Genomic DNA, 22,272 nt, shown 5'->3' with positions numbered 1-22,272 from the left:
TATCCAAAAACCTAGCTACTTCACCCCAACCTACTCAGAAACATAAGTTTTGACCATTTATAAATGGGAAATTTCTCAATACTATTTCTGTATTTACCTATTAATTTATGGAAAAAATGATGTTATTCCCCATTTTCCTTGCATAACTTTAACCTAATCATCCTTGACTTAACATCTAATACCTGGATCTCGACTCCACATCATATTACATTCTACATATTGTTACTGGACATTTTCCTTACATCAGTACAACCAACCCTGCTTTGCCCTAACATTTAATACCTGGATATGGACTCTATATCATATCAGGTGTGTTTCTCTGATTTTGTGTAGAAATTATTATATCTTAGTATAAAATTATAAATTATTTTTGCCAAGTTTGACTAATCCATTGGAATATGTATAATGTAGATGGAATGAAACATATGTCATTACAGAGGCTACAGTTAAAGATTATCGCCCAGTAAATCGTCCCTGGCCAGGATGCTTCTTTGTATTTTTTCTCTGTATTTTCTTTGTATTTTTACTGTTAACATGACTAACCATTGCTGCAGGGAATGGAAACAGGGAAAGTGATTTGAGGAGCAGATTACTGGATATTATAAAAGCATCGGTTGGACATATATATGAATTAGTTTGGGTGAATGTAAACAGTAGATATATGCCCTATGCAGTTTCCTTAATTCTTAAGAGTGAGTTGATTTGCCTATCACTAAGGAGCACTCGATTAAACTATAAGTTGATCATATATATGATCGAGCAACGGTCGATATAAATACAAGCTGCTATGTATGGAACAATAGGACTCTTGCAGTTTCTATATTTCTTATATATAAACCTACTGTAGCTTTAATTCTTATGGGTAAGATGATAAGGCTCACTTGACTGTTTAAAACGTAGGATGGGCATATATATAAATGAGGTTAGAATGATATAAACAGGAGGTGCTATGTATGGGCTAATAGCAGTCTTCCCTTCATATCTATATTAAAAATCTCTCAAATACCCCTTCGTCCTCTTGACATAAAGCTTCATCAAGCTTAGTTTTGTGTCATCAATAAAAGTTAGTTTCAACAAACTGACACTCTTCGGAGTAATCTGGTTCACACAACTCCTGCTTCCAGTGCTGCTGGTGTCTACACCATTTTCTGTTCGTCTTGTCCTCCCAATACTTTGGGGAAACTGGCCGGGACTTAAGGAACACAAAAGAAATGTTTAGTCTGCAGACACAAACTTTGCTGTCTTCTGTTATGTTAGGGAGTCTAAATCATCCTATAGATTAGTCTTTTAAAATAATCATTCCTGCGTCTACTCTGTCGTCTTGTTGAATCGACTTCAATACACGACATAACCAACATGAATCTGAGTCCTGGCTTTGTTGCTGCTGACTCTTCCCTTTCACAGTACATACATACTCTAACCTTCTTAACAAATGTGATCTGGCTTAAGCTTTGCTCCTGTTTCTGATTCCTACCTCTTTTTTATTCTTGCCTTTCATTCTATTTTTACCTTATTCTTACAGTCATCCTATTTTTACCATATTCTTACATTCGGTGTTCAATCCCGACAGTCCAAGTGGCTGGGAACCATTCCTTTCTGCCGTCCCATCCTAAATCCTTATCCTAACCCCCTTCCCAGTGCTATGTAGTCGAAATATATCTATATAGTCGGGGACTGTTATAGCAGTCCCGTGGTGTAGTGGGTAAGACACTCGCCTGGCGTTTTGCGAGCACTTTGTCCTGGGTTCGTATCCAGACTGGGAGTATTTACTGGGCGCAAATCCTTAACTGTAGCCTCTGTTAAACTCAACAGTAAAATGGGTACTTGGTTATAAAACCGATTTTTCATGGGGTCGTATTCCATGGAACATAGGATAAAGGACTTGCCCTTCAGTTTCTTTAATTATGTTCAGAATTACCTGTAGGCCAACAGGCATTCTGCAATTTCCCTAATTAAGAACTCTTGCAGTTTTCTTAATTCTTATTCTTATGGTCTTAAGGGCGAGATGATATGGATCGATTGATTACATAAAGCATGGGATGGGCATATATATGAATGTGGTTGGGTGGATGTAAATAGAAGATATAACCCTTCTGCAGTTTCTTTAATTTCTTTGTTCAACAAGCAAGCTTTGTCAAGAGACAAACAAATATTAGGTTCACTTAAGCAATCTATGACTAGAGACTGGAAAAAGTATGGCAAAAACGTCTTTACCATTACATTTTGGTTTACCTGGACCATTACCAAGTCGGGTGAGTACACCTGACTTGATAATGGTCCAGGACAGACCAAAACGTCGTCGTTCCTTCATCTTCTGATGTGTTGTTTGGTCAACAAAATGTCCCATTGCCGAGATACATCGAAAAAAATGTGTGACTACGACCGTTTACTGTCGAGGTCATAGAAAAAAGTATGCCTAGAACTGGCTGTTGCTAAAAATATAAAGTGCCTGTTCCTGGCATACTTTACACTACTCACGGTGTCATGGTTATTGGATGGTGAGCAACACATTGTGTCATGGTGATGGTGTGGTGAGCATTCACACTATATCATGGTAATGGAATCCGGAGTCCCACACTAGGTCAAGGTTACGGAATCATGAGTACCACACTGTATCATGATAACGGGATGGTGAGCACCATACCATGTCCTTGTGACGGAATGGTGAGCACCTCACTACATGGTGAACAGCTTAGTGTGTGGTGACATATACATGATGCCGAAGGTAGAGCTGATGGTGGCGACGATGAAGATCCACAGTAGGAACCTGGAAATGATGATGTCATTAGAGATCACATCACAACACACGCACCACCACTTATAGGCTCTGAGCCCTGATGACTGTCCATGATGACTGTCCATGATGACTGTCCATGATGACTATCCATGATGACTGTCCATGATTACTGTCCCATGATGACTGTCCATGGTGACTGTCCATGATGACTGTCCGTGATTACTGTCCATGGTGACTGTCCATGATGACTGTCCCTGATGACTGTCCATGGTGACTGTCCATGATGACTGTCCCATGATGACTCTCTCATGACTGTCCACGATGACTGTCCATGGTGACTGTCCCTGATGACTGTCCATGGTGACTGTCCCTGATGACTGTCCCTGATGACTGTCTCTGATGACTGTCCCTGATGACTGTCCCTGATGACTGTCTCTGATGACTGTCCATGATGACTGTCCATGATGACTGTCCCTGATGACTGTCTCTGATGACTGTCCATGATGACTGTCCATGATGACTGTCCCATGATGACTGTCCCTGATGACTGTCCATGATGACTGTCCCTGATGACTGTCCATGATGACTGTCCATGATGACTGTCCATGATGACTGTTCCTGATGACTGTCCATAATGACTGTCCACGATGACTGTCCCTGATGACTGTCTCTGATGACTGTCCATGATGACTGTCCATGATGACTGTCCCATGATGACTGTCCCTGATGACTGTCCATGATGACTGTCCCTGATGACTGTCCATGATGACTGTCCATGATGACTGTCCATGATGACTGTTCCTGATGACTGTCCATAATGACTGTCCACGATGACTGTCCATGATGACTGTCCATGATTACTGTCCCATGATGACTGTCCCTGATGACTGTCCCTGATGACTGTCCATGGTGACTGTCCGTGATTACTGTCCCATGATGACTCCCTGATGACTGTCCACGATGACTGTCCATGGTGACTGTCCCTGATGACTGTCCCTGATGACTGTCCATGATGACTGTCTCTGATGACTGTCCATGATGACTGTCTCTGATGACTGTTCCTGATGACTGTCCATGATGACTGTCCAAGGTGACTGTCCATGATGACTGTCCCTGATGACTGTCCCTGATGACTGTCCCTGATGACTGTCCCTGATGACTGTCCCTGATGACTGTCCCTGAAGACTGTCCCTGATGACTCTCCCTGATGACTGTCCCTGATGACTGTCCCTGATGACTGTCCATGATGACTGTCCATGATGACTGTCCATGACTGTCCACGATGACTGTCCCTGAAGACTGTCCCTGACGACTAGGGACAGTCCGGAACAGAACACGAAACAATGGGTATCAAGAGGAAGTATGGACCAATGGGCCCTTTGCAGTTACTTCCATTCTTATGCTCTCATGTCCAATTAAGATATATTAATTGGATATTGTTCCGTGTTCTGTCTTGTGTTTGTCACAAGTTTGTTCACCTCATCCAAAACTGCTGTACCATATCACCTCACCCAAATGCGAGTATAAATATGGAAGCAAATGGCTTGTTTACAGGTTACAGTTGTGTGTGTAAACTAAAGTCTTTGAAAATGTAATAGGTAATTACGAAACGCGTTCAGGCGTCGCGTCAGACTAGAAATGAAAATGAATTTTGGAGAATTGATTTTTCAATTACCATCGACAGTAAATAGAAACATAAGAAATATTGAGAAAATTCGTGTTAGAATTATTAATCTTACTTTTTCGGTCATATTTAACAGCATATGTTTACAAGAAAGACTGCTACGAAAATATACTAATATTAAAATGCACGACCCAGCAGCAAGAAATCAAGCCTTAACGATAAAATATCGCCAAGATCTGATTCGAAATCAGATACACAAGGCAGAAAATGAGATCAAAGACAACAAAATGCAACTTCATCATGCTACAAACCAATGGAGAAACAGCAACATCGACGAAAACCTCCGTACTCGTATCGAGCAACACCTCGACATCCTCACAGATCGACATCACCTCAGCACCGAAACCAAGATCATCAAGAAACTAACAACATTATATGGTGGACCTATGGCGATTCCACGACCAAGAAATAGCTTCCTGAACCTTGCTGGAATCAACCTCACTGAGGACCAAGTCACTCTCCTAAATCTGGGTATAAACTGTCACGTTATGTCCTGACCAAGTGAGATGGCCCGGAAAGTTGAGTTGGAGATCCTATTGGACGACATATTCGACCTCGAGACGCAAAAGAAGGTCACCATCAAAGACACCTTACAAGCAGAACTTATTGCAGAAGGAGGAAAGATTCGAGGCAACTACAGAAGCACCATACTGTCCCCCGTGCTCAAAGCGGCAGCTATGAGCCTTCGTGAGAACAAGGAGATAGTCGTCAGGAGAGGTGACAAGTCGCCAATATACGTCATTCTTAAAAAAGACGAATATCTGGCGAAAATGAACCTCATACTCTCTGACCAAACTAAATTCTGAAGGGTAACAAAGGACACTACAGCCGAATTGAAAACAAAGGTAAACAGATTGATCGAAACTGTGAATGCCAAGAAATTCGGACTCCACCTGCCAAAGGTTATTGGGAAATACAAACCTGGGTATGCATATGGAAATGTCAAGACACACAAGCCTGGAAACCCACTTCGGCCAATCATCAGCCAGATACCCACACCCACTAAACTAACCATCTGTACCCACGTACAGACTGCCGAAGCGACTCAACGGCTTGCTGACTCCTTATGTACCTTGTGCTTTCAGGCTGAAGTCTCCAAAGGAATTTGTTGACTTACTGTGGGGGAACACGGGCCACCGGGATAAGAGCCTCGTTGGACATAGAATCACTGTTTACCAACGTACCTGTGGATGAAACAATCAGGATGATAGCGTACAGAGTGTATCGTGATCCGGCTTGTACTCCTCTTGACGTACCGGAAAACATTCCAAGGAAACTACTCCAAGCTTGTACTAAAGAGGCACCCTTCTTGAGCCCAGATGGACACATGTATAAGCAAGTAAATGGGGTCGCCATGGGTTCTCCCCTAGGTGTCCTGTTTGCGAACTACTACATGGGTACCATCGAACAGAAGGTCTTAGTTGACATGAACTTGAAACCTGCCATATACTGCAGGTATGTTGATGATTTTTTACACAGGTACCTGATGTCAGACGTCTGCAGGAGCTGAAGGAGGCATTCGAGCGGAATTCTGTGTTGAGTTTCACTTACGACATGGAGAAGGATGGGAAGCTGCCCTTTCTAGATGTAACAGCATGGAAAGGAGCAGAGGTTTCCGCACTGCAGTCTACACTAAGGAAACAAACATAGGAATGTGCATCAATGCCAATAGTGACTGCCCAGACAAGTACAAGAGGAGTGTTGTCAACGCTTACGTCGACCGTGCTTTCAGCCACAGCTCAGGATGGAAGCAAGTCGATGAAGAACTCTGTAGGGTAAGCCAGGTCCTAGTCAACAACGGCTTCTCCAATGGTTTTGTTGAAGACATCATAAAAAGAAAGGTGAAATGCCATGCAACCTCTGAAGAGTCAACTAACATAACACCTGTACCCCCTATTAGACTATTTTACAGGAACTTCTTTTTGACAGCTCATGAAACGGAGGAAAGGGTCCTGAAAGATATTGTTAATAGGAACGTTATCTCTACAGACAAGAAACAGAAGATACAATTGACAATTTACTATAAAACCAAAAAAAACGGCCAACCTACTCATGAAAAACTCTCCAGACACAAAGCAGAACGCCTTAAAGGAGGCTAACGTCGTATATGCCTTCAAATGCCCACTTGGGGACTGTAAGCCCCAAAGAACTCAGTATATAGGCAAGACAACAACATCTCTTTCCAGGCGATTAGCAATGCATAAGCAACAGGGCTTCATTAAGGAACATATAATCTCTTCCCACAACCAGACCATCACCAGAAAAGTCTTGACAAACAATACAGAAATCATTGATAGATACAGCGATAGCAGGCTGCTCGACATCTGCGAGGCACTACACATCAAAAAGTCAATACCAGCAATCAACAGTCAATTAATGCACAACTATATTCTACCTTCTTCAAGACTCCGTACCAATATAGAAGTATCAAGAGGAAGTATCGGCCAATAGGCCCTTTGCAGTTACTTCCATTCTTATGCTCTCATATCCAATTAATACCCATTGTTCCGTGTTCTGTCTTGTGTTTGTCACAAGTTTGTTCACCTCATCCAAAACTGCTGTACCATATCACCTCACCCAAATGCGAGTATAAATATAGAAGCAAATGGCGTGTTTACAGGTTACAGTTGTGTGTGTAAACTAAAGTCTTTGAAAATGTAATAGGTAATTACGAAATGCATTCATTCGTCGCGTCAGACTAGAAATAAAAATGAATTTTGGAGACTTGATTTTTCAATTACCATTGACAGTAAAAAGAAACATAAGAAATATTGAGAAAATTCGTGTTAGAATTATTAATCTTACTTTTTTGGTTATATTTAATAACATATGTTTACAAGAAAGACTGCTACCAAAATATACTAATAGTATAATATATATATATATATATATATATATATATATATATATATATATATATATTTATATATATTATAATGTGTGTGTGTGTGTTAATTGATGGAAACCAACGTACTGGATTGAAACAGCTATCAGGTTCGAAGGACCAGGAGCAGAAATCAGTAAATATTGATATTCCTTAGTCACATTAGGATCAAGTCTCAAGAATTTCCACTTTAAAATCCAATCAAATTGGATCAAATACAATTTTTTAGATTAAAATTAAAATCCTACTGCATGAAATTACAATCTTGCCGGATTAAAATATACTCCTACTGGATCAAATATCAATCCTATTGAAGCAAATTTCAATCCTACTGCATCAAATTAATGTTATATTTATAGCAATAGTTTCTATCCCTAAATCACATCAGCATTAATTGTGAAGTCAAACACATGAAGATTAAAACGAATGGGTGACAATATGCTCATAAGTTCAAGAACTAAAAGATGCCAGTGCTGTACAATACTCTTGTACAGGATAACATGTTTACAAAAGCTGCATTTCAATATATTTTGTTCATATCAGAACTGCATGCAAGACATTAATCACAAGGCATTAATGTTTGGCAAAAATCAGCAAGCAATTTGCAGGCAATGTTGCATGCACAAGCAAATCATCAGGGCTATGGAAGGCTTATTTCCATAAAACAGTCTATCCCTAAATGCGAGTAGTTGTAGCTAGGAACTAAGTAGATGATGAGTATAGGAGCACGGAGCCTTGCCTGCAATGCAACCCAACCATCACAAGGAGTCCGCTGCCCATCACCACAGCTATCAGTGCTCACAGGACCACTCTATGCCACATTCGGCAGCAGCTAATGTATGCTTAAAGTTGCGTATGTCTTACTTTAAAAAGCAAGTACTGGTATGTAATTTTAGCCTAGCACAGCAGTGTTATATCGGTCTCCTGCGAGGCAGACACACCACCCAGAGGTATGGAACGACACACACTCACCTACCTCCTACCATCACAGACGTCCAGCCAGCAGCCATCAACAGTGATGCATAATGAATGAATCCCTAGACTAAACAACTTCTGCATGACTTGGAGCAATACGTCATCCATCTCATCTACACTCACATATTCCTTAGATTTATATATTAAAGTATCTAGGTATGGCGCATGTTAAATTGAACACGCAGGTTCCTTCCAGCCAAAAAATGGAAACAAGTACGTCTCCAAGAGGAAAATGTCTAGTATGGAACAGAGAAGTTTGCCTTAACGAGGATGCTAGTTTTCGCTGAAACAAAATCAATTCAGGTCATTGCCTATTATCTCGCCTCCTTCCTTGAGTCAACACTCACCTACAGCCCACACCAGGAGTCAGGGGCATGGAAGGAGTAGGCTGCTCTAACAGACTATCACCATTAGGCACGAGGAGATGAGATGTGCATGACTAGGCCAACGACAGCCTAGTCATTCCTTTTAGCCCAAACACTGAAAATGCAACCCATCCTCCTGTTTAGATAGTACTTTTTGTAACTGCACCAGAGTACAAATATTGACTATGTACTAAGGAATTAGTGTAATTTTGCGCTATTCACTTTATGGTCCGAAAAAATGAAGCTTCAATACAAACTTACATATTCCTAGGCCTAGTATAGCACACATATGTACTATTTTAGGCCTTGGATAGCGTGTATTACGCGTAGGAAGGTTAGGTTAGGTTGCAACATAAATAGAAAATCTTTTTCGGTTTATCCAAATTCAATATGTCCGATTTCTACTTTCTAATTGCGTTGAACGTCGGTATATGTACTTTGGTCCTCATCGTCACTATAAGTACTACCAAAAGAGAAGGATGGGCTGCAATATACCACTAAGACCATAATTAAAATAGGAAAGAGTAAAATTGTTTTCAGTTAATTAAGTAAAGTCGGTAATGAATTAGTCACCTTTTATCTGAAAAACAAGGCAAAAGGCCCCAATATCTTTAAGATTTCCTGCAAAGATTCACACACACAAATATATATGACAGTGTCAGACCACGAAGGAAGAATTGAAACAGGAATTTCCTTAAGTACTTTCGTATTTAATAATACGAAAATAAGATCCTTCTGAAGATGTATTTTTAAATACGAAAATACTCCAGGAAATTCCTGTTTCAATCCTTCTTGGTTTGACACTGTCATTATATATATATATATATATATATATATATATATATATATATATATATATATATATATATATATATATATATATATATATATATATATATATATATATATATTATATATATATATATATTATATATATATATATATATATATATATATTATATATATATATATATATATATATATATATATATATATATATATATATATATATATATATTATATATATAATATACACACAACTCAGTCTAAATAACATGATAGCTAAATTTCCGGAAGAAGAAGAGAGTGAATGATGTTGTACAGAGAAGGTAAAAGAAAGTAGCCAGATACCAGCATCCCCCAGGCAGGCAAACACTAAGTTATCTCATCAACTTACCAACACTGGCGGATGACGGGCTGTCCTGTAAGGGCCATCACCACCAGGCTATTCTTCTCCCGCGGGTAATTCCGGGCACTATAGATAACTGGCCATGCAGGCAAGAAGTATGTGTTGCTTGAGCATTGGTCGGCTCAAGCAACACGCATAACTATGAGTTGCCCCTAGTAGGCTCAAGCAATATAAGACTATGAGTACACACAATAGCTATGGACAGCTGTTATCCCGATTACAATTACCTTATCATCGAATTGGGACTACGAGGCAGGCTGCAGCCAACCCAGGCAAGCCAGGATCACTATGGGAGGCACAAGTTAATTCAAGCAGTCTAACTTTACCTGGACAGAACTGAGGTCAGCTCAGACTAAAAGTCACCCTAGGCAGACTAAACAGACGAAGCAAACTAGGTCACTTTGACAGAGGAATCAACCCAGAGATGGCAACATCACCCAAGAAATGACCGATGTAAACACAGTAATCTAACATCATTCAGACAGTATCAACCCAAACAGTTCAGATGTCAACCCAGAAAAGATTAGAACGGAAATCTAGGTAAGTAAGCTAGAAGTTAAACCAAGCAGAGTAAGGTTACACAAACAAGCTAAAATTCAATCCAGGTAGCCTCAGGTCTCCCAAGCTAGATAAGTTCACAAAGACACCTAAAACTCAGGCATCAAGTGACGCTTCAAGTGCCCTAGACAGACTTGTGAACACTGTCAACACAAGCTGATAAGAGGCAGGCCAGGCTAGGCTTGGGAAGACTAGGCTAGGGTAAGATAGTCTCGGCTAGAATAGGCCAGGGTAGGCTAGGCTAGGCTAGGCTAGGCTAGGCGTGGCGAGGCTAGACAACAGTAACATGCATGGTACCTACTGACGGGGTGCAAGAGTAGCTGTGTTGTGGGAGCGAGAATGGAGGTAGAGGGAGGCACGAGGCCGTCAGACTGTGAAGAGTTTTGTGTGGGGGGACTTGTACAGGATCCCGAAGGTGGCGCCGATGGTGGCGATGATGAACACCCACAGCAGAAACCTGGGAAGGCTAGGCGTCAGTGCTGGGGGCCTAGGGACTAGCGCAGAGTGTCTAGGGCTAGGCGTCAGTGCAGGGGAAGCCTAGCCGTCAGTGTTGGGGGGCCCAAGCACTGATGCTGGTCAGGTCATCAGTGACTATAGAGGTCTATCGCCACTGGCTACTGGTGATAAAGGTCTTGTCAGATAATTGAGACGATAATCGGGTCAGTGTCGGGGGTAGCAAAGTGGAGAGGTAATGAACCATTATGGTAGCATTACAACACACACTCAGGTTAATGTTGGTGAGACTAGAAGCAAGTTCAGGCAGGAATGCTAGGTGCTAGAGTAGGGGAGGCTAGGTCCTAGTTCAGGGAGGCTAGGTGCTAATGTAGGGGAGGCAAGGTGCTAGTACAGGGAGGCTAGGTGCTAGTTCAGGGAGGTTAGGTGCTAGTGTAGGGAGGCTAAGTGCTAATTCATGAAGGTTAGGTGCTAGTGCATGGAAGGTTAGGTGATAGAGTAGGGGATGCTAGGTGCTAGTGAGTAGGGAAATTTACGCCTACGACCATGCGCACCACCTGCCGAACAGGTGCACAGGTGGCTCAGGTAAGCCAGGTGGTGAACCGGAAGTTGAGCAGGTGTTGCATGGTCGTAGGCGGGGTGCGTGTGTGATGGATCACAGCACGAGTGTTAGGTTTGGGTTGTCGAGGCTCTCGCTGAGGACCATGTGTGAGCAGTTGGACAGGTGTTAAGATGGTGAGTGTACTCACCTAGTTGTGCTTGCAAGGGTTGAGAGCTGGTTGTTAAGCTCCCGGCCGCTCAACAGTCAATCAACTGGTGTACAGATTCCTGAGCCCATTGGGCTCTATTATATCTACATTTGAAACTGTGTATGGAGTCAGCCTCCACTACATCACTACTTAATGCATTCCATTTGTTAACTACTCTGACCCTGAAAAAATTCTTTCTAATGTCTCTGGCTCACTTGGGTACTAAGTTTCCACCTGTGTCCACTTGTTCGTGTTCCACCTGTGCTACAGAGTTTGTCTTTGTCAACACTGTCAATTCCCCTGAGAATTTTGTAGGTGGTTATTATGTCTCCCCTTACTCTGCTGTTTTCCAGGGATGTGAGGTTCAGCTCCCTTATCCTTTCCTCGTAGCTCATACCTCTCAGTTCCGAGACTAGTCTGGTGGCATACCTCTGAATCTTCTCTAACTTTCTCTTGTGTTTAACTAGGTATGGACTCCAGGCTGGAGCTGCATACTCCATGATTGGTCTTACGTAACTGGTATACAAGGTCCTGAACGATTCCTTACACACGTTTTTAAAGGAACTAACTAACAGGAAGGAGCCAACGAGTTACGGTAAGGAGCGAGAAGTCGGACTGGCGAACAGTAACGAGTGGAGTACCTCAAGGATCAGTGCTGGGACTAATTCTATTTCTAGTATATGTTAACGACATGTTTACAGGAGTAGAGTCCTACATGTCGATGTTCGCGGATGACGCAAAGTTGATGAGAAGAGTTATGACAGATGAGGATTGCAGGATCCTCCAAGAGGACCTGAACAGGTTGCAGAGATGGTCAGAGAAATGGCTACTGGAGTTCAACACGAGCAAATGTAAAGTTATGAAAATGGGACTAGGTGATAGGAGTGCAAAGGGACAGTACACAATGAAGGGGAACTGCCTACCTGTGACTATGCGAGAAAGAGACCTGGTTGATACCTGGTACCTGGTTGATGAGGTTCTGGGAGTTCTTCTACTCCCCAAGCCCGGCCCGAGGCCAGACTTGACTTGTGAGAATTTGGTCCACCAGGCTGTTGCTTGGAGCGGCCCGCAGGCCCACATACCCACCACAGCCCGGTTGGTCCGGCACTCCTTGAAGGAAACAATCTAGTTTCCTCTTGAAGATGTCCACGGTTGTTCATGTAATATTTCTGATGCTCGCTGGTAGGACGTTGAACATCCGTGGACCTCTGATGTTCATACAGTGTTCTCTGATTGTGCCCATGGCACCTCTGCTCTTCACTGGTTCTATTCTGAATTTTCTTCCATGTCGTTCACTCCAGTACGTTGTTATTTTACTGTGGACGTGGCGCAAGACGTATTTACCTGCGCGTGGACGTAATACGTAATCTATCTCCTGAGGCACATATAAATAGGATAACGACAGCAGCATACTCTACACTGGTAAAAGTTAGAACATCACTCAGAAACCTAAGTAAGAAGGCATTTAGGACACTTTACACTGCCTACATAAGGCCAGTCTTAGAGTATGCCGCCTCATCATGGAGTCCCCATCTGAAGAAGCATATAAGGAAACTGGAAAAGGTTCAGAAGTTTGCAACGCGACTCGTCCCAGAGTTACGAGAGATGGGGTATGAGGAGCGCCTAAAGGAACTGTGCCTTATGAGACTAGAAAAGAGAATGGAGAAGGGGGGATATGATAGGAATGTATAAAATACTCAGGAGGATTGACAGAGTGGACATAAACGAAATGTTCACACGGAACAGTAACAGAACGAGAGGACATGGGTGGAAGCTGGAAACTCAGATGAGTCACAGAGTTGTTAGGAAGTTTTCTTTTGGCATGAGAGTAGTGGAAAAATGGAATGCACTTCAGGAACAGGTTGGGGAAGCAAATACTATTCATAATTTTAAAACTAGTTATGATATGGAACTAGGACCGGAGTCATTGCTGTAAACAACCAATGGCTCGAAAGGCCGGATCCAAGAGTCATTGCTCGATCCTGCAGACACAAATAGGTGAGTACACACACACACACACACAGGAAGCAGCCCGTAACAGCTGTCTAGCTCCCAGGTACATATTTACTGCTAGGTAACAGGGTGAAAGAAACTCTGCCCAATTGTTTCTCTCTGGCACCGGGAATCAAACCCGGACCACAGGATTACGTGTTCGATTCCCGGTGCCGGCGAGAAACAATGAGAAACTACCTGCTGCTGCTGCCCTCTGTCTCTCCTTCCTGGTCATATCCCTCTGCAAGGATACCCTTTTTAACTTCAGTACATTGAGTAGGCTGCTCTTCTTTGCTAAAATTTCCTCTTTTGTGTCCTTGTTTGGAAAACCACTTTTGTCAATTGATCTTTGTCCTTGTTGTACCGGCCAGGCCTGAAAACCTTTTCTATATTCAGTTCTTCCCCCATCATCTGTACCCCTTCAAGGATCACTTTGACTGTGGCTTTGTCCATATCTCTTCTCTACCTTGGAGTAGCCCCTATTTGCTTCTTAATACCTATTAAGACTACTGCTCTTTTCCTCTCTATCAGTCGGCTAGTGCATTTTGCTGATTCCTGAGAAGCACTTCACACACACTCACAGTCATTGCTGTAAACAACCGATGCTTGAAAAGCACGATCCAAGAGTCAATGCTCGATCCTGCAGACACAAATAGGTGAGTACACACACACATTGAATGCAGCACAGGAGATAAAAAGCCTGAAAGAGAATCCTACTCAGTACCAGACACCAACTATCGCTCAGGAAGCTGGTAATTTATCTGTAGAAGGGACTTGTACAGTACACGCCTCATTTGTAGATATGATTAGAAAGAGCCCTGAAACTATGCAGTGAAGGAAGTTTCCATGAAAGTAGTTACTTCCCAGGAAACAGCAAGATGTCCTAGTTACCTGATAGAGAGGAAAAGAGCAGTAGTCGTAGTAGGTGTGAAGGGACAAACAGATTCCAGTCAGATGGAGTGATGAGATAAGGATTATGCAGTGCCTGCAGTGACAGATCTTAAAAGGGGGTACAGATGGAGAGGGCTGAACAAATTATAGAACAGGTTTTCAGGTTTGGCTAGTACAATAAGGAGAGATCGGGTGGAGGAGAAGGGAGGGTTTATGAAGAGGGGGAGTGGGGGCAGGGAGGACCCCATGGACTATATCGTGGTTCATGTGTTAAGGCACGCATTGCTTTCAACCAACAAGCATTTGAAAGTATATTGACAAAGGTAGTATTCACGAATGAGAGCACAAAAGAGGACCTTCTAGCAAGGAAGAGCAGATTATTACATGTAACGAAGTTCAAAGCGGCATTCCTTCATAGGGATATGACAAGGGACGAGAGAATGAGGGGAGCAGGCACAAGGAAGTAACAAGGGAAGAGAAAGGAATCAGGGAATCACATCCCCGAACCCTACACTCCAAGCAGGGAGTGGGGAACCCTCCACAAGCAGTTCAGCAGCCCCAGTGAGAAGAGCATCACCCCCCCCCCACCTTCCACCCAATAGAAGAGCATCACCCACACCTTCCACCCCTACCAGCCCCCCACTAAGTGTCTATGCAGTATACCCTCCCCCCCCACTCCCCCTCTCCACAAGCCCTCCCTCCTTCCCTACCCACAAGCCCTCCCTTCTCGCCCCCCAAGCCCTTTCTTTCCCCTCCCCCCCCCCAGCCCTCCCTTCTCCTTCACCCCAAGCTCTCCCTTCTCCCCCACTCTCCCAAGCCCTCCCTTCTTCCCATCCCCCCAAAACCCTCCCTCATCCCCCACTCCTCCAAGCACTCCCTTCTACCCCAACCCTTGAACCCCACCTCAGCATCTTCTGAACACATGTTAAGTATTACACAGCACACCAACCCCACCCATGCAGCCCAGTCCATGGAGCAAAATTGTCTGCACCAAAGGAACAGCCAGCAATAGTAAGAATAAGTCAGGATGGACAGACGAAAGTGACCTACAAAGTAATGTACATAAACATACATGGCATTACGAATAAAATAAGTGAACTTAATTCATGATGAGGACACAAGAAAAGAACCCTGATGTAATAGCACTCAAAGAAACATCAGGAGGAAAATAACAGTGAAAGAAAATGTGATGAAACTGAAAACGGGAGATGATGGGTACACAGAGAATGACAAAGAAGTGTGTGCGAAGAACTCAACAAGAGAGTCCAGGAGGTCTTCACAATAGAGCAAGGGGAAGGGCCTGAAATAAGAAGGGTTATCTTGAAGTTATCTTGAGATGACATCACACACACCATTTATTTGTGTGTGATAATTTGTTCATTTATCTTGAGATGATTTTGGGGCTTAGCGACCCCGTGGCCCAGGTTCTCGACCAGGCCTCATTTTTGTTACACACGCCCCAGGAAGCAGCCAGTAGCAGCTGTCTAACTCCCAGGTACCTATTTACGGCTAGGTAACAGGGCCATCAGGGTGAAAGAAACATTTGGCTCATTTGTCTCCGCCTCCACTGGGATCGAACTCGGAACCTCAAGACTACGAATACGAAGCGCTGTTCACTCAGCTGTCAGGCGCCCTGACAATAAACCAAGGTGGCGATAAACCAAGCAGACTTTTAAGGTATTGAAATTACCAGTGATGAGGTTAGGCAGTATCTGTTGGACCTGATAGAATCTCACCATTGATGCTAAAAGTGGGGACAGAAGCACTTTGCGTGCCACTATCTATGGTCTGTAACAAGTCACTGGAAAAAAGGAGACCTACCAGAGTTGGAACACAGCTAACATAGTCCAAATCTACAATAACAGGGATAGGCAAGAGGCTCTAAACTATAGGCCGGTATCCTTAACTTGTATACCATGCAAGGTGATGGAGAAGATTGTGAGAAAAAGTCTGGTAGAACATCTGGAGAGAAGGGACTTTGTAACACGCCACCAACATGGGTACAGGGAAGGCAAGTCATGTCTCACAGGTTTAACAAAATTCCATGACCAAGCAACAAGCATTAAACAACAAGGAGAAGGATGGGCAGACTGCATTTTCTCGGACTGTCAACTGTCGGAAAACTTTTGACACAGTATCCCTTACGAGATTTTTACAAAAGTTGGAGAAACAAGCTGGAGTAAGTGGTAAGATGCTCCAATGGATAAGGGAGTACCTAAATAACAGGAAGCAGCGAGTGATTGTGAGGGGGTGAGACCTCAGACTGGCGTGTTGTTACCAGCGGAGTCCCGCAGGGTTCTGTACTCGGATCAGACCTGTTTCTGATATATGCGAATGATCTTCCAGAAAGTATAGACCCATTCCTCTCAATGTTTGCTGATGATGCTAAAATTATGAGGATTAAGATAAAGGAGGACAGCAAGATATTACAGGATGATCTAGACAAAATGAAGGAATGGTCCAACAAATGGCTACTAGAATTTAACTCGAGCAAGTGCAAAGTGATGAAGATAGGTGTAGGGAGCAGGAGGCCAAATACAAGGTACCATCTGGGAGAGGAAATCCTTCAGGAGTCAGGACGAGAGAAAGATCTGGGGGTTGATATCACACCAGACCTGTTCCCTGAAGCCCATATCAAACAGCGGCATATGCAAGACTGGCGAACATAAGAACTGCCTTCAGACACTTGTGTAAGGAATCATTCAGAACCTTGAACCTTGTATACCTCATATGTCAGACCAATACTGGAATATGCGGCCCCAGCGTGGAGTCCGCATCAAGTCAAACATAAAACGAAGTTAGAAAAGATTCAGAGGTATGCCACCAAGCTAGTCGCCGAGCTGAGGGGTATAAGCTAGGAGGAAAGATTACTAGAACTAAACCTCACGACACTGGAAGACTGAAGAGTTAGAGGAGACATGATCACTGCCTATAAAATTCTCAGAGGAATTGACAGGGTAGATAAAGATAAACTGCTTAGCAAGGGTGGTTCGCGAACAAGGGGACACAGGTGGAAACTTAGTACCCAATTGATCCACAGGAACGTTAGAAAGAACTTTTTCAGTGTCAGAGTAGTTAACAAATGGAATGCATTAGGCAGTGATGTGGTGGAGGCAGACTTTTCAAAAGCTAACAGTTTCAAATAGAGATATGATAGAGCCCAATAGACTCAGAAACCTGTACACCAGTTGATTGACAGTTGAGAGGCGGGACCAAAGAGCCGAAGCTCAACCCCACGTAAGCACAACTAGGTGAGTACACACACACACAGTCTGATACAAAGTGTATCCAACCACTCCGCCTACAGCCCGCTCTAAACCGAGCTAGTCATGATCTACTATACAACTCCTACGTTCCAACCTACAGAGACGACCGAACCAAACGAAGTCGATAGAGTTCGATCTGACTTTCTAATTTCGTATGGTTTTGATGGAGTAAATCACCAGAGGACGAGTGACTTCTTTAACAACACTTCTCCTCTATAAACCGAGGTGTCACCTTTCTGTCAGCAACGATTTAGTCTATTATTAAACCTCCCTTACGTAAATTATCATAACTGCCCATCTTTCTGAAATTTCCCAATGTCAAGAAACTACCGTACTAAAGTGCCCATTTCCTACCCAACCAGAGGACCCAAACCAGAAAACGGGACAGTAAGTCAATTTCGTGACCTGCTGCCGTATGCCAATTTTTGGCGTTAGGTACAATATACGTCAAAATGCGACGTTCTATTAGGAGGACGGGTTATGTCCTAACACCCGTCTCATCTCAGTCATCTCATCCCTAGAGCTACATGTCCCTTCCCATTACAAATGAGGGACGCCTGCGCATCACAGACCTAATACCCACTTCCCCCCCCCCCCCGGTGACTACCCATAAACCCAAACTTAGGCGCTCCCCCTTCACCTACCGATCGACAACGAGGGCCACCTGCTGCCACTCCAGCTTGATCGTGTCCCGGCGGTCCTGTTCCGCCAGCCGGATCTCATTCTTCTCGATGGTTTGGTAGACCTTGTTAAGGACCCGGATGAAGTGCCGCTCGAAGGTGTCGAGGCAGGGGTGCGCCGCCGCCGCCGCCGGGCAGCTGGTCGCGGGCTGCCCGTGGATACTCCCCGCCAATCTGCAAGAGGTCAAGTGGTCGTCAGTGAGGTGCTGCCCGTAGTGGAGGCCCAGACCATGTATGATAGTATCCAAATTATATCCAAACTAACACTGACGTCCAGCGGATGTCAGTGTCTCATTGTGTATGGCGATTATATGCTCCTTGATGGAGCCCTGTCGTTTGTGCAGCGTTAATTTCCAACTGACGTCAACGAAAAGATAAAATTATCAATATATTATAAGAGTAAGAAAACCGCCAACCTGCTAATGAAGAATTCTCCCGACACCAAGAAAAACACCTTGAAAGAGACCAACATTGTCTATGCCTTCACGTGCCCACTTGGGGATTGTCAACCCCCAACGATCTCAGTATATAGGCAAGACAACAACGTCTCTATGTAGGCGTTTAACAATGCACAAACAACAGGGCTCCAAAAAGTAGCATATAATCACTACACACAACGAGACGATCACCAGGGATATTTTGACAAGCAACACCAAAATAATTGATATATATATATATATATATATATATATATATATATATATATATATATATATATATATATATATATATATTATATATATATATATATATATATATATATATATATAATATATATATAATATATATATATATATTTATAATATATATTTATATATATATATTTATATATATATATATTATATATATATATATATATATATATATATATATATATATATATATATATATATATATATTATTATTAAATATGACCGAAAAAGTAAGATTAATAATTCTAACACGAATTTTCTCAATCTTTCGTACATTCCTTTTCACTGTTGGTGGTAATTCAAAAATCAATTCTCCAAAATTCATTTCTATTTCTAGTCTGACGCGACACTTGAACGCGTTTCGTAAAACTTATTACATTTTCAAAGACTTTAGTTACACATACACAACTGAATAGAACTTACACATCTCCGATTTGTTTATATCTACATTTGAGTGAGGTGAATGGGGTGAGGTGGCATTAATAGGGTATTAATTTCATCAACACAAGACAGAACACGAAACAATGGGTATTGAATGGAAGTGATTGTAGAAAGCCTATTGGTCCATATTTCTTGATGCTTCTATATTGGAGCAGAGTCTTGAGGTGGGTAGAATATAGTTGTGCATTAATTGCCTGTTGATTGCTGGTGTTGACTTTTTAATGTGTAGTGCCTCGCAAACGTCAAGACGCCTGCTATCGCTGTATCTATCGATGATTTCTGTGTTGTTTACTAGGATTTCTCTGGCGATGGTTTGGTTGTGGGAAGAGATTATATGTTCCTTAATGGAGCCCTGTTGCTTATGCATCGTTAAACGCCTAGAAAGGGATGTAGTTGTCATGCCTATATACTGTTTTTTTTTGGAGCTTACAGTCCCCAAGAGGGCATTTGAAGGCATAGACGACGTTGGTCTCTTTTAAAGCGTTCTGCTTTGTGGCTGGAGAGTTTCTCATGAGTAGGCTGGCCGTTTTTCTGGTTTTATAGTAAATCGTCAGTTGTATCCTCTGATTTTTGTCTGTAGGGATAACGTTCTATTAACAATATCTTTCAGGACCCTTTCCTCCGTTTTATGAGCTGTGGAAAAGAAGTTCCTGTAAAATAGTCTAATAGGGGGTATAGGTGTTGTGTTAGTTGTCTCTTCAGAGGTTGCATGGCGTTTCACTTTCCTTCTTATGATGTCTTCGACGAAACCATTGGAGAAGCCGTTGTTGACAAGGACCTGCCTTACCCTACAGAGTTCTTCGTCGACTTGCTTCCATTCTGAGCTGTGGCTCAGTACCCCTATACTCAGTATCCAATTGTTTTCAGTACCCCTCCTCGAGTTCAATAATCCTTCTTCAACCAGATACTCAAACACCTGTGTACTGTGGTCGCTCATTCCTACTGGGGCCTCAAAACCGATTTCCCTTATGTCGAAGTCGTTCAGAGTGAAGACTAGGTCGAGTCTCGCTGGTTCATCGTTTCCTCTCATCCTAGCGGGCTGCCTGACATGTTGGCTTAGAAAGTTTCTTGTCGCCACCTCCATTAGTTTGACTCTCCATGTATCCTCTCCTCCATGCGGTTCCTTGTTCTCCCAGTCTATCCTATCTTGTGTGTGTGTGTGTGTGTGTGTGTTTTGGATAATTCGTAGTTCAAGATCTCTCACAAAAATGTAACTATATGTTTCTATAGGTGTTCGAAGACGACATAAACAAGCTCACAGTTTTTACGTACTAAAAAAAAAAAAGCCCCAAACACATGATCAACACGCTTTTAGATTTGTTTAACAAAATTACACAAAAATACCAGCTATCCTAAATCAACACTCTCTGGCAATGTCAACACTTGTGTAACTCAAGAGTCTGCAGAATTTCAGAAAAATAACCGACCAGAAAAGACCACGCTTGTGCAAATTAAAGAAAACTATGAGTAAGAATGACAGAAAAATGTGGAAAAGCGAAAGATGAACTTGAGGATGAACTTGATGAAAATGAAGGCAGTGCATGACGACTGGCGTTGTTCCCCGCCGCTATTTACAAGCACACTATCCTAGTCCTCCTGTGGTAAGAATACAATTAATTAGGCTAGAAGAATGTCTTCAGCTCCAACACTAAGTCGTCTCCAGCACATAATGAGACCTCTCGCAGTGTGTTATGGCGGGCTAGACGAGCCAACTGGACGTGATCCAAGGACAGTGATGGCCCGCATGTGGCTGCTGCACAATTAATGTCCTTCGTGAAAGAATAAACGAACACATTTAAAAACGCTCACTAGCGAGCTATGGTTTGTCACGTTCGACCTACGTGATATCACGTGATTCGAAATAAGGATGACAATTTATCTCTCACACGCCCCTCTGGGAACCACAGAGCCCACACCAGTGCATTTGTGCATCATTGAAATAGAGAAAACTATTAAAATGACAGGTAATAACTCTGAAATATATTGGGCAATCATTACAGTCATCTTCAAGTAAAGAAAATCTGAGAAGTTGTGTGGAGGAGAGACAAGGGAGTCACGGGCGTCTCCTCAGGAGTTATGGCGGAAGGCTCTTCAGAATATATTGATATGGTGTCCGGAGGAAGGCGCGGGGTATGATTTATGTCTATACTGTGACACACGGATTTGGCCATGACATATATATGGCATCAAGCAGGAGAAAATGTAAAATGATTGCCTGCTTGCCTGCTTGCCTGCTTCTCTCTCTCTCTCTCTCTCTCTCTCTCTCTCTCTCTCTCTCTCTCTCTCTCTCTCTCTCTCTCTTTCTCTCTTTCTCTCTTTCTCTCTTTCTCTCTTTCTCTCTCTCTCTCTTTCTCTCTTTCTCTCTTTCTCTCTTTCTCTCTGTCTTTCTGTCTTTCTGTCTTTCTGTCTTTGTCTCTCTCTCTCTCTCTCTCTCTCTCTCTCTCTCTCTCTCTCTCTCTCTCTCTCTCTCTCTCTCTCTCTCTCTCTCTCTCTCTCTCTCTCTCTCTCTCTCTCCTCTCTCTCTCTCTCTCTCTCTCTCTCTCTCTCTCTCTCTCTCTCTCTCTCTCTCTCTCTCTCTCTCTCTCTCTCTCTCTCTCTCTCTCTCTCTCTCTCTCTCTCTCTCTCTCTCTCTCTCTCTCTCTCTCTCTCTCTCTCTCTCTCTCTCTCTCTCTCTCTCTCTCTCTCTCTCTCCATCTCTCTCTCTCTCTCTCTCTCT

The 22,272-nt window shown here is 42.8% G+C and overlaps 1 protein-coding gene across 2 annotated transcripts in view; it reads right to left on the bottom strand.

The window, feature by feature from the left end:
• Positions 1-2,087: 2,087 nt before the first annotated feature.
• LOC123746823 (neuronal acetylcholine receptor subunit alpha-10) overlaps positions 2,088-22,272 on the bottom strand; it is a 288,958-nt gene continuing 268,773 nt past the window's right edge. For both annotated transcript variants that reach the window (XM_069319638.1, XM_069319639.1), the window contains exons 11-12: positions 18,388-18,597; positions 2,088-2,767 (exon numbers count right to left, since the gene is read on the bottom strand). In XM_069319638.1, the coding sequence (XP_069175739.1) occupies positions 2,677-2,767; positions 18,388-18,597 (301 nt within the window). In that variant the 3' untranslated portion in view covers positions 2,088-2,676. The remainder of the gene's footprint in view (positions 2,768-18,387; positions 18,598-22,272) is intronic.

The sequence above is a fragment of the Procambarus clarkii genome, chromosome 93 (assembly GCF_040958095.1).
Source record: "Procambarus clarkii isolate CNS0578487 chromosome 93, FALCON_Pclarkii_2.0, whole genome shotgun sequence".
In the NCBI taxonomy this organism is placed as follows: domain Eukaryota; kingdom Metazoa; phylum Arthropoda; class Malacostraca; order Decapoda; family Cambaridae; genus Procambarus; species Procambarus clarkii.
The sequence above is the reverse complement of the archived record's forward strand: the minus strand, read 5'-3'. Positions and strand labels throughout refer to the sequence as shown.